The sequence below is a fragment of the Megalobrama amblycephala genome, linkage group LG21, assembly GCF_018812025.1.
Source record: "Megalobrama amblycephala isolate DHTTF-2021 linkage group LG21, ASM1881202v1, whole genome shotgun sequence".
Taxonomy (NCBI): Eukaryota; Metazoa; Chordata; class Actinopteri; order Cypriniformes; family Xenocyprididae; genus Megalobrama; species Megalobrama amblycephala.
The window spans coordinates 3,123,876-3,137,867 of NC_063064.1; the positions used below are offsets into that span (position 1 = coordinate 3,123,876).

A 13,992-nucleotide genomic window follows, 5' to 3' on the forward strand; every position below is an offset into this window, starting at 1 on the left:
CCAGTGAGTCCGTTCCAGAGCCCGCTCCAGCCAGTGAGTCCACTCCAGAGCCCGCTCCAGTCAGTGAATCCACTCCAGAGCCCGCTTCAGTTAGTGAGTCCACTCCAGCCAGTGAGCCCGCTCCAGCCAGTGAGCCCGCTCCAGCCAGTGAGCCCGCTCCAGCCAGTGAGCCCGCTCCAGCCAGTGAGCCCGCTCCAGCCAGTGAGCCCGCTCCAGCCAGTGAGCCCGCTCCAGCCAGTGAGCCCGCTCCAGCCAGTGAGCCCGCTCCAGCACGGCATGCTCTCCCTATCAGTCCGGTGATGGCTAAGAGGGCTGTCCTCACGTTCTATGTTTTGGCGGTCTTGCGTGCCTGGAGGATGCTCCCAGAGCAGCCCCAGCCTGAGCACGCTGCCGTCCCAGAGCAGCCCCAGCCTGAGCACGCTGCCGTCCCAGAGCAGCCCCAGCCTGAGCACGCTGCCGTCCCAGAGCAGCCCCAGCCTGAGCACGCTGCCGTCCCAGAGCAGCCCCAGCCTGAGCACGCTGCCGTCCAGAGCAGCCCCAGCCTGAGCACGCTGCCGTCCCAGAGCAGCCCCAGCCTGAGCACGCTGCCGTCCCAGAGCAGCCCCAGCCTGAGCACGCTGCCGTCCCAGAGCAGCCCCAGCCTGAGCACGCTGCCGTCCCAGAGCAGCCCCAGCCTGAGCACGCTGCCGTCCCAGAGCAGCCCCAGCCTGAGCACGCTGCCGTCCCAGAGCAGCCCCAGCCTGAGCACGCTGCCGTCCCAGAGCAGCCCCAGCCTGAGCACGCTGCCGTCCCAGAGCAGCCCAGCCTGAGCACGCTGCCGTCCCAGAGCAGCCCCAGCCTGAGCACGCTGCCGTCCCAGAGCAGCCCAGCCTGAGCACGCTGCCGTCCCAGAGCAGCCCCAGCCTGAGCACGTTGCCGTCCCAGAGCAGTTCCAGTCTGAGCCCGCTGCCGTCCTTGAGTCCTCCGCTCTCCCTGATACGGCCACGGAGGCCGTCATCGAGCTGTCCGCTCTCCCTGATACGGCCACGGAGGCCGTCACCGAGCTGCCCGCTCTCCCTGATATGGCCACGAAGCACCCTTGGCCAGCCCTGCCGCCGCCGTCCAAGCCTACTGCCCTGCCGCCGTCCAAGCCTTCTGCCCTGCCGCCACCGCCCAGATCTTCTGTCCTGCCGCCGTCATCCAAGCCCTCTGCCCTGCCGCCGCCGCCCAGGCTTTCTGCCCTGCCGCCACTGCCCAGGCCGTCTGAACCGTTGGAACCAGCCTGGTCAGTTCCTCCAGCGCCACCCTGGCAATCAGCCAGGATTCCAGACCCTCTGGAACCAGCCTGGTCAGTTCCTCCAGCGCCACCCTGGCACTCAGCCAGGACTCCAGAACCACTGGAACCAGCCTGGTCAGTTCCTCCAGCACCACCCTGGCTATCAGTTGGGCACCCTGGAGCTGGCCCACCATCCCTCCCCCTGATCCTCCTCCTGTCCACCTCCCTCCTGAGTTTTTGTGTTTTTGTTTTGTCTGGTGGAGCGTCTGGTAGCCGCTCCTTTGAGGGGGGTAATGTCATGATCACCAGTGAGAGTGCCCTATCAGCCACTAGAGGGCACTCCATCTTGGACTCTTGTTTTCACCCCTTGGACTACAATACCCATACTCACTCTTGGACTCATTATCCCACTCATTGCACTCAGCTGTTTTGTGTTTGTTATCAGTGTCTGTCTATTTAGTCTCAGTTGTTTCTGTCCTTGGTTGTGGTTTGTTGTATTGTTACGTGCACTTTGTTTCTCTGGCTTTTTGTATTGGACTGTTTTTGTGGAGTTTAACCTTTGCCTGTGTTCTGGATTACATGCTTGGAGTCTCCTGTAATAAACATCGCTGCACTTGGATCTTACCATCTTGTTCTTGTGTGCACCGTGACAAGTGAAGTGTAATTTAACTAATAATAATACAATATGACTTTCCCCAAGTGACAATCTGCCCCAACTAGACTTTTAAATGATGATATTGGAAGATTACTTTAAATTTTAAAAATATTTTAATTTTAGCAGTTTTGAACTAGATGTTTAAAATCACATTTACTGGTCTTCCCTATATCAAGTATGTTATTACCATCTTACCATCACAATAGTACTTTTTATATGAGTAGGATGTGTCCACGCAGCATTTGCACAGCTTCATTGAGGTGTGTTGCAGTTTGGATATTATTACATTCTTCTAATTGGATTGAGCACTGGTGATCGGTGGAGGATTAAAGGCTAGAATGAGAGGTTGTCCTACTGTTCTCTACATTCATTCATATAGCCACCAGCATGAAGGATCCACAGCTACCAGGTAAGGTTTAATTCTTCATTAATGGCAAGTTTTTAATCAAACAGTAAGGGAGTGCAAATATAAGATCTTATTGGCCATTATAAAATGTTCTTTTGAAAGGCACCATCTCACTGTTTTAATTATTCTGTGCCATGTTAGACCTCTTTTATGTACTGTAGTACACGTTAGGACACTGTAGTGCACGTTAGGACAGGTTGCATAGATTATGAACAACTGAAAAAAGATAATGAAAGATTTTTTTTTTTTTTTTTTTACAAGACAAATGTGATCCTCTATCATCTGCATACAGTGCATGTGCTTGAGATGTAATCGCTGTTTCATTGATAAATAAAAAATCTTTCATTTTAACACTAAACACTGTTTTGATCTGCAGATATTGGTTTGTTAAAGACGATGAAGCGTCTTACAGTACAAAAGTGAGTCCAATAAATAAACATTAAGATGTATATTATTTTTATGTTATTATATTGTTTGGTGGACAAGAAGAAAAAAAATGTAGTTTTGTATCGTTTAAGTGAAATTTAAAACACTTAATGCTATTACAATGCAAGAACATTGTGTTAAAAGCAGCAAAAGCCACTAATTAAAAGTAGTTCATTCAATTAAGTCTTATTCATTCCCAGCTATTTGTGTTCTTCCTGTAGTTTTAGTATTACTGATATTGAAAGTAGTTCAGTGGATTTTCTGTGTATTTTTAGAAGTGTGTCGAGCCTGCAACTTGTGATGCATGGTCTTAAAAAGGCTCCTAAGCCACCCTGCTTAAAGACTTTCCTATTCAGGCTTACAAGGCTGATCTTGCCTCCAATGCTGACATACTGGACATTTGAACTAAAATAGAAAGGACATGCAGTCATGGATTAGGATTATACAAGAACATCTAGAGAGATGCAACTCTTAACTATGTCAAGTTAAATTTTGTGATATTTCAAAAAGGTGTTCAGCATGTAATTTCAATATGCTGGTGGTGTCATACACGTCTCATTTTAGGTTTAGGTCTATAATGAATAAGTAGGTGTAGGTTAATTTTAGTCATTTTTAAACTTTAACCTCTCATACAGTAGCGGCCAAAAGTTTTGATGGTTTTGATTAAAATATTTGAGGAAAATATTTTGTTTTTTTTAATATTTGAAATATGAGGAAAGCCTGGCTTAAAATTATTATATTATTGGCATGTTTCATTGAGTCAACTCAATCAACTCCAAGCACAACTATGCAATATGCAGAAAAAAAATCTTTAACACATTTGTAATAATATTTGAAAAAAGAGTGCAGATGTCAATTTTCACTTTTGGCCACTTACTGTATGTCTCAAAGATAATAGTGATCATAATTGAGGATATTTTTTAAGTACATTTTTTAAAATATATATAATAAGACATTGAATTATTGCAGTTTTGTATGGCATCAAAATGACTATATTGTATTGGCCTCAATGTTCTGTTCTAGACTATAGAGTCTAGACTATTACAAGCAGATTTTCTATATCAGTGTCATGATCCCTGTTCTCCCCATCTATGAAAGGTTAAGCCTCTGTAAACCTTTCCTCCAGCATGGAAGGTCATTAGGAGGAAGTGTCCCAGTCTGACATGGACATTGATATTTCTCATGCCATTACAAACCTTGATTTAAAGGCTTATACTTATTTTATATTATAATTATTTTGTATATAAACAATTACTAAATCAAAAGGAGGGCTTCTGTAACTCTAAATAAATTAAATTAAATTATAAATTAATGTAGTCCATTTAAGTTGATTCTTATTAAGGATAGTCTGCCTTTGTTTCTGTGTAGGTTGGGTTTTGTCACATGTTTAAGTTCTCTGACCTATAGTTTTAAAGTTTGTCTCTATGGTTTTTCATTTTTTAAAGGGTTAGTTCACCGAAAAATGAAAATTCTGTCATTAATTATTCACCTTCATGTCGTTCCACACCCGTAAGACCTTCGTTCATCTTCAGAACACAAATTAAGATATTTTTGATAAAATCTGATGGCTCAGTGAGGCCTCTATTGCCAGCAAGATAATTAACACTTTCAGATGCCCAGAAAGGAACTAAAAACATATTTAAAACAGTTCATGCGACTACAGTGGTTCAACCTTAATGTTATGAAGCGTCGAAAAACTAAGCTTCATGAAGCTTTACAAATCTTTTGTTTCGAATCAGTGATTCGGATCGCGTGTCAAACTGCCAAACTGCTGAAATCATGTGACTTTGGCACTCAGAACTGCTGATTAGAAACAAAAGATTCATAAAACTTTGAAGCAGAGTTTTAAAATCACCCATCACTAGATATTGTTGAAAAGTCGTTATTTTGTTTTTTTGGTGCACAAAAAGTATTCTCGTCACTTTATAATATTAAGGTTGAACTGCTGTACTCACATGAACTGTTTTAAATACGTCTTTAGCAGCTTTCTGGGCATCTGAAAGTTAATTATCTTGCTGGCAATGCAGGCTTCACTGAGCCATCGGATTTCATAAAAAAAATCTTAATTTGTGTTCTGAAGATGAACGAAGGTCTTATGGGTCTGGAACGACATGAGGGTGAGCAATTAATGACAGAATTTCATTTTTGGGTGAACTAACCCTTTAATTAAAATGCACACCTGTTGTTCTTTTCATTGGTTTGTTCTGTGTATTTAAACCCTGTGTTTTGTTTTGTTCAGTTCTTGGTCCGTTCTCATCTCATTATGTTTGGTTGTTCTGTTTCCTGTAATTTTGATAGAGTTTTATTATTTTTTGTTCTGTTAAATAAAGAGAAGACTGCTGCGTTTAAATCCTGCATTTTTATTTCTCCCTGCTTCTACCAAACGTGGCAATTCTGTGAGAAATAATATTTTGACTTGAATAAAACCAGTTCATTTAGATTTTAATTTTTTTCAGTGCAAAATTTTCATAGACACAGTGACTGCCAGATTAACCTAAAACACTCTTCATATTCTCTACCATAGAGGATGCATGAATTAGTTTTTATCCACCTTTGTTTATTAATTTGAGTAATTTTACTTTGCTGTCAGTTTTCAATCATCCTGATTATTTATTTTTTTTGTCTCATGCAAGGTACCAAAATACTAAACGTCTGGGCGAAGCAACATGGGAAAAAAGGAAAGAATGAGCCAGAGGCCCAACCTGCACGGACAGAACCAGAAAAACGCACGGTTCCGGCACTGACACCTGAACAACGTGCAAAGCAAACAGCCTTCGAGAAGGTCCTCTATGACATGTCCCACAATGAGCGGGTCATCGATGACATTATGTTGGGCCGCAGGATTGCTTTCTATGAACTCAGGGGAGAAATGGGGACTGGAAATTTCTCCCAGGTCAAACTGGCTGTTCACGCTTTGACTAAAGGTGAGACAATCAGTGATCAATTTCAGTGTGATGATTACTTAAAGTGCCCCTGTTATGCTATTTTAAAGGTTCCTATTTTAAAGGTTTTGTTTTGGAGGTCTACTACCATAGGTTTACATGCATCCAAAGTAAAAAAAAAAAGTTAATTTTCTTATAACATTGCACATCACCCTTTTTTTCTCACATTGTCTGAAACGATTCAATAAAGGATTCAGTCTCTCTGTCTGAACCCCTCCTTTCTGTGAGCCTACTCTGCTCTGATTGGTCAGATGGCCCAGTCTGTTGCGATTGAGGTATAGGATTTTTTTTTTTTTTTTTTTTTTTTTTTTTTTTTAGGATGAGGATTAGTGCTCACGAAAGAGATGAGTTTTCAGCTGTTTTTTGAATATAGCCAGGGATTCTGCATTCCGGATGATGGCAGGAAGATCATTCCACCAGCAAAGGACAGTGAACGAAAATGTCCTGGAGAGTGATTTCGTGCCTTTCTGTGATGGCACCACGAGCCTTAGCTCATTTGATGAGCGTAGGCTTCTGGTAGGAGTGTAGACTCGTAAGAGTGAGTGGAAGTAGGAGGGTGCTGAGCCTGTGGTAGATCTATAAGCTACGCCTTGAATTTGATGCGAGCAGCAAGTGGTAGCCAGTGCAGAGAGATGAAGAGAAGCATGACATGGGCTCTTTTGGGCTCGTTAAAGACTAGACGTGCTGCAGCGTATTGAATCATTTGTAGAGGCTTGATTGTGCATGATGACAGTCCAGCCAGAAGAGCATTGCAGTAATCAAGCCTAGAAATAACCAGAGCCTGGACCAGAAGTTGTGTTGCATGTTCTGTTAGAAAGGGCCTGATTTTCCTGATGTTGTATAGTGCAAATCTGTATGACCGAGCGGCCTTTGCAATGTGGTCTTTGAAGGTCAGTTGGTCATCAAGGATTACTCCAAGATTTCTGGCCGAATTTGATGGAGTAATTGAGGATGTACCTAGCTGGATGCTGAAATCATGTTTTAGAGTTGGATTGGCAGGGAAGACGAGAAGCTCAGTCTTTGCCAGGTTAAGCTGCAGATTCTTTCATCCATGCCGAGATGTCCGCCAGACAGCTTGAGATTCGTGCAGCTACTGTGGGATCATCTGGTTGGAATAAAAAAGAAAGAGTTGTGTGTCATCAGCATAGCAATGGTAGGAGAAACCATGTGCTTGTATGATGGGACCAAGTGATGTAGTGTAAATGGAGAAGAGGAGGGGTCCAAGAACTGAACCCTGAGGAACCCCCGTTTGCAGCTTTACTCGCAAACTACAATTCCTGTTCATAAAAGGTGAGAAGCAGACCCTATATAGACCCAAATACACTCAAATTAATTACATGAATTGATTAGTGTACTATCAGAGTAGTGATAAAGATGTTTGCTGTTGTAATGATGACAGTAGTACACACAAAAGTAGTAACTGTTCTGTGCTCTGGCACGGTTAGCGCTCACACTGCATGTGAACCTCGCTCGAGCCCAACCGAACACTTCCATGTGGGCCAGGGCCGGCTAAACGAACCGCGGCAGGGCACGGAATGGAGCATCACATGAACCGGGCTTTGAGGGTTAAACGCGCTCAGGCACAGTTCAGAGCGCCTAGTGCATTTAACCTTCAGAGTAACCCTAGTAGGCGATCTGAACCGTGCCCGAGTGCGTTTAACCCCCAAAGTAACCCTAGTAGGCGAACCGTGCCAGAGCGCGTTTAACCCTCAAAGTAACCCTAGTAGGCGCTCTGAACCGTGCCCGAGCGCGTTTAACCCTCAGAGTAACCCTAGTAGGCACTCTGAACCGTGCCCGAGCGCGTTTAACCCCCAAAGTAACCCCAGTAGGCGCTCTGAACCGTGCCCGAGCGCGTTTAACCCCCAAAGTAACCCTAGTAGGCGCTCTGAACCGTGCCCGAGCGCGTTTAACCCCAAAGTAACCCTAGTAGGCGCTCTGAACCGTGCCCGAGCGCGTTTAACCCCCAAAGTAACCCTAGTAGGCGCTCTGAACCGTGCCCGAGCACGTTTAACCCCCAAAGTAACCCTAGTAGGTGCTCTGAACCGTGCCAGAGCGTTTAACCCTTGCAGTAACCCTAGTAGGCGCTCTGAACCATGCCAGAGCGCGTTTAACCCCCAAAGTAACCCTAGTAGGCGCTCTGAACCGTGACAGAGCGCGTTTAACCCTTGGAGTAACCCTAGTAGGTGCTCTGAACCGTGCCCGAGCACGTTTAACCCCCAAAGTAACCCTAGTAGGTGCTCTGAACCATGCCAGAGCGCATTTAACCCTCACAGTAACCCTAGTAGGCGCTCTGAACCGTGCCAGAGCGCGTTTAACCCTCACAGTAATCCTAGTAGGTGCTCTGAACCGTGCCAGAGCGCGTTTAACCCCCAAAGTAACCCTAGTAGGTGCTCTGAACCGTGCCAGAGCGCGTTTAACCCCCAAAGTAACCCTAGTAGGTGCTCTGAACCGTGCCCGAGCGCATTTAACCCTCAAAGCCTGGCTCGTGGTGGGCCAGAGCGCGGTTCGGTTGGGCTCATCATCATTATGACAGCAAACATCTTTATTACTACTTTGATAGTACACTTATCAATTCATGTATATAATTTGAGTGTATTTGGGTTTATAACAGGTCTGCTTCTCACCTTTGATGAACCGGAATTGTAGTTTGCGAGTAAAGCTGCAAATTCTTCCATTAACGTCAGCTGCTGTAATAATCCTCTGATATATGCAAGTGAAAAACGCTGCGCGGCAAAAGTAATAATATATATTAGGCAGTATCTTAGCGAAAGTGCATTTCTTCCTGTTTTCTTCCATTCAAAAAGATGCATCATATATGACGTAAGTGTGCTCCGGCCTGGAACGTTAAGTGCAGTGTGAGTGCAGGGCAACGGGGAGTGGGGAGAGGGGATAATCACACTCGGGTTCGGTACTGTATATACAATGGCCCCACAAAAAAGTATATGGACACTCATGCCACATTGTCTGAATGGAAATATTATAAATCAAATAAAACCAAGTGGAAACAAGTTTAACATCAACAGAAAATATCTCCATTTGCATTGAACTTTGCAGATGTTGTTTATGCTCAAGCTGCAACATTATACACTAACTAAAGTTAAAAAAGTGAAATCATAATCAAGGACGCTTTTAAACTCTTTCTGGTGACATGTCGGACTTCTCCAATAATTGAGTCTAAACCCAAGCTTGCATAAATCTGCCTCTGTTTTTGAGTGCAACACTTACATCTTAAAATCCAATCAACAACCAATGATCAGAACCAAGTCCCCGCCTCACAATTTTTCTTTTGCGAGAACCTGTTGCACACAAATTTACTTAACAGTAATGAAGAAAACATCTGTCACTACTTCTGTTTCTTCGCAAGGTCTATGTATTGCTGTAGTCTGTAGTTTGCAGCCCTGACGGCAGGCGGCACAGTTTAACAGGGTCTGTAAATATGTCAGTGACCACGAGTTGATCCGCTCATGTAATCTCATCAGATTTACAGCACCCCCTCTGTGAATCTCTCTAATATTTTGGGGGGGATTGGTGAGATGCCTCCTGAAAAACAACACAGCAGGGAGGCCTCTCAAGAATTTTGCCACATATTTAAAAAGAAAAAAAAAATCTTTAATAAGATTTTAAGCCTGACATGAAATAATACTTATTAAAATGGGATAATTTTATATTAAATATGATATATAAAATATTAAAACATTTTTTTCATAGACTCATAAGCTTTTATGGCTCAAATTATGATAGTAAAATATGGTGCTTATATCAAGGATGATGTGTTATATTTAATACTCACATTTTAACATGATTTTTCTAAAAAATAAATAAATAAATAAATAAATAAAAAATAAAAATAAAAATGCATGGATAATTAAGTAAACTTATACATTTCTTCAGTCCAGTATGTGTTCATCTAGAAGTATTACTAACAATATAAAATGTTTTCTTATGTTTACTTTATAAAATCAGTAATGATTTCACAACAAAAAGGCACAAGTCACGACCTGAAGTGTTTTTTTTTTTTTTTTTTAGAACTATACTAAAGGGTCTTTTACTTGCTAAAAAAGTATAAACTATCAATTGTATGACAGAAGATATGTGCTATTTCAGCACAGTTTTGAATGTGAGGCTGTAAATGTGCACATTAAATATGATACAGTATAGGCTTTATAGGGTTAAGTTAGCAAGGTCACTTTAATGTCATTAGCACCCCCACTAAGTTTGTATAACATGGATTTTCCCAAATATAACTCACTTTGATTTAACACAAATCTCTCTTTCTCTCACAAACAGAGCGTGTTGCAGTAAAGATTCTTAATAAGGCGCGTCTCGACAAGAAGTCACAGAACATATTTGCCTCAGAGATCATCTGTATGGAAAAACTCTCCCATCCAAACATTGTGCGTCTGTATGAGGTGCTTGAGACCAGTAAGCATTTGTACATCGCTATGGAGTATGGGAGTGGAGGAGACCTGTTCTCACGCATCACCACCAGGGGGCGCCTGTCAGACCTGGAAAGCAAGCTCGTATTTGCCCAGATCATCTCAGCCATCAAATACATGGTGAGAGCAGCAGGGCTTTGTCTTCATCTGACCTGACAACAGCAAGAGTCACTATTTATATTGCTCATACTTAGAGTTAAGAATTTTATATTAGGTGGCCTTAACTACTATGTACTTACATCCAGAAATACTTATTGTGTTCATACTGTATTGCAGTGTAGGTGTATAACAGTGTTATCTATCTATCTATCTATCTATCTATCTATCTATCTATCTATCTATCTATCTATCTATCTATCTATCTATCTATCTATCTATCTATCTATCTATCTATCTATCTATCTATCTATCTATCTATCTATCTATCTATCTATCTATCTATCTATCTATCTATCTATCTATCTATCTATCTATCTATCTATCTATCTATCTATCTATCTATCTATCTATCTATCTATCTATCTATCTATCTATCTATCTATCTATCTATCTATCTATCTATCTATCTATCTATCTATCTATCTATCTATCTATCTATCTATCTATCTATCTATCTATCTATCTATCTATCTATCTATCTATCTATCTATCTATCTATCTATCTATCTATCTATCTATCTATCTATCTATCTATCTATCTATCTATCTATCTATCTATCTATCTATCTATCTATCTATCTATCTATCTATCTATCTATCTATCTATCTATCTATCTATCTATCTATCTATCTATCTATCTATCTATCTATCTATCTATCTATCTATCTATCTATCTATCTATCTATCTATCTATCTATCTATCTATCTATCTATCTATCTATCTATCTATCTATCTATCTATCTATCTATCTATCTATCTATCTATCTATCTATCTATCTATCTATCTATCTATCTATCTATCTATCTATCTATCTATCTATCTATCTATCTATCTATCTATCTATCTATCTATCTATCTATCTATCTATCTATCTATCTATCTATCTATCTATCTATCTATCTATCTATCTATCTATCTATCTATCTATCTATCTATCTATCTATCTATCTATCTATCTATCTCATAGCAACCACCCAGAACACCCTAGCAACTGCATAGCAACCACCCAGAACATCATAACAACCCCCAAAAATACCCTAGCAACTGCATAGCAACATATAGCAACCACCCAGAATACCTTAGCAAGTGCATGGCAATACCCTAGCAACCATTGTGAGTACCTTAACAACCGCATAGCAACACCCTAGCAACCACCCAGAACACCCTAGTAACCATCCTGAGTACCCTAGTAACCATCCTGAGTACCCTAGCAACCACCTCAAGCACCGTAGCAACCACAAAGCAACACTCTAGCAACCACCCAGAATACCTTAGCAATCACATAGCAACACCTTAGCGACCACATAAAACTCTTGCAACCACTCAGAGTACCCTAACTCTCTATCTATATATCTATCTATAGATAGATGTGTAATGTGTAATTACACTGTTATAATTACAATTAATGTAAATTACAATGTATAATTACAGAAATTAATTACAGATCTATCTATCTATCTATCTATCTATCTATCTATCTATCTATCTATCTATCTATCTATCTATCTATCTATCTATCTATCTATCTATCTATCTATCTATCTATCTATCTATCTATCTATCTATCTATCTATCTATCTATCTATCTATCTATCTATCTATCTATCTATCTATCTATCTCATAGCAACCACCCAGAACACCATAACAACCCTCCAAAATACCCTAGCAACTGCCTGGCAACACCTAGCAACCACCCAGAATACCTTAGCAAGTGCATGGCAATACCCTAGCAACCATTGTGAGTACCTTAACAACCGCATAGCAAGACCCTAGCAACCACCCAGAACACCCTAGCAACCACATAACAACACCCTAGCAACCATCCTGAGTACCCTAGCAACCACCTCAAGTACCTTAGCAACCACAAAGCAACACCCTAGCAACCAACCAGAATACCTTAGCAATCACATAGCAACACCTTAGCAACACATAAAACTCTTGTAACCACTCAGAGTACCCTAACTCTATCTATCTATCTATCTATCTATCTATCTATCTATCTATCTATCTATCTATCTATCTATCTATCTATCTATCTATCTGTTTGTTACAGTATTTATTTATTTATTTATTTTATTTTTATTTTTTTGAAACTGAAATTGAACTGCAAATGAAAAGTTTGGGCTCTGTAAGATTTATTTTGAAAAAATTGTATGCATTATATTGGCAGTAAAGACAAATATTGTTATATTGTTAAATATTGTTAATTAATACTGACCAGCGATATTCATTGAGAATTATGTGAGATGATATATTCTTTATCAGTTGTTATTTAGTAGTTTGTTAGTTTCATTTTATTACACTTAGAATCTTTTTTAATTGGTGTAACTAAAACGGATCTGTTTATTTTTCAGCATGAAAATAACATTATCCATCGTGACCTGAAAGCAGAAAATATTTTTTACACCACATGCTACTGCATCAAAGTGGGTGACTTCGGCTTCAGTATCGTCAGTGAGCCGACGGAAACTCTGACCACGTTTTGTGGCTCCCCGCCGTATGCGGCCCCTGAGCTCTTCAGAGACAAAAGCTACGTGGGCCGTTATGTGGACATCTGGGCGCTGGGTGTCCTGCTCTACTTCATGGTCACCGCCACCATGCCTTTCTATGGCGACAACTTAGGCAGACTGAAACGTTGCATCCTGCAGGGGGCGTACAGCATCCCGCCCTACGTCCCTGACTCCTGCCAACTGGCTATCAAAGGCATGCTGAGACCCGTACCTGTGGACCGTACCACGGTGTCACAGCTGATGATATGCTCCTGGCTGAAGAGCATCGAATACCCCAAACCCTATCCCGCTTTCAGCATGACGCCCAATTTCCTAGCTGACCCTGCAAAGAGCCTGTGCGTGGAGGAACAGGAAGTAAAGTCAGCTCTGAGTGAGCTGGGTATCAGTGCCACACATCTGCAGAATAACACCTGCACTGACTGTCGTAGCCCAATAACAGGAACTTATCGTATCCTGCTGCACCGCATCCAGAAGAGGAGATCTGTGGAGGCAGTGGGATATTCTGCGATCGGCCCAGAGGATTTTGGTAACAAGAAATACTGGGCTAACAGCGCAACAGCTAAGCACAATCCCTCTGCAGTGTGTAATGTCCTATGAAGACAACTGTGATTATATTTGAATGGTCCATGTGTGGATAATACGTCTGATGCCATGCTTCAGGAAGTAATGAATTTACATGTATGAAATTCTAATCGCAAAGCTATAGCATCCCAGCATCGATCCCAAAATTAAGCTTTTACTTTCATTAATATTTTCATAATATACCAAGCTAGAAAGTTCCCTTTATCTGTGCTTTGGTGCTCACCTGCTGCTAAATCAATGACGATTTAATGATTCATGAATGTTTTACAAACAAATGACTCTTGCGATTCTTTTTAGCGAATCAAAAAATATACAGTACAGGATGACCAGTATAGCCTGATTCCTGAAATGAATGACTCTTATGAGTCAATTTGACCCTTCGCAAAGACCCGCCCCCCTTAGTTACTGTTGCTTTGTCCGACAAGCCATGGCGCTGTCACGCCACACGCAGTGAAAAATACTTTGCAGAGCGAAGAGGATACTGACAACACATCGACAGACAAGACAGATCAGGTTACTTATGATATTAAACAACGTCTCAGCTGTCAAACTGTGTCATTTTTTAAGAATTCGAACAATGAAAAACATTTTGTGGCTCTTTACTGTGTCGTCTAGTT

General features: G+C 41.6%; 1 protein-coding gene across 1 annotated transcript; it reads left to right on the forward strand.

The window, feature by feature from the left end:
- The first annotated feature begins 2,297 nt into the window (after positions 1-2,297).
- LOC125257208 (serine/threonine-protein kinase NIM1) lies at positions 2,298-13,760 on the forward strand. The gene is made up of 4 exons (XM_048173676.1): positions 2,298-2,319; positions 5,376-5,666; positions 9,972-10,240; positions 12,638-13,760. The coding sequence occupies exons 1-4, from the start codon at positions 2,298-2,300 to the stop codon at positions 13,388-13,390; spliced, it is 1,335 nt and encodes a 444-aa protein (XP_048029633.1). The 3' UTR covers positions 13,391-13,760.
- Positions 13,761-13,992: the final 232 nt, after the last annotated feature.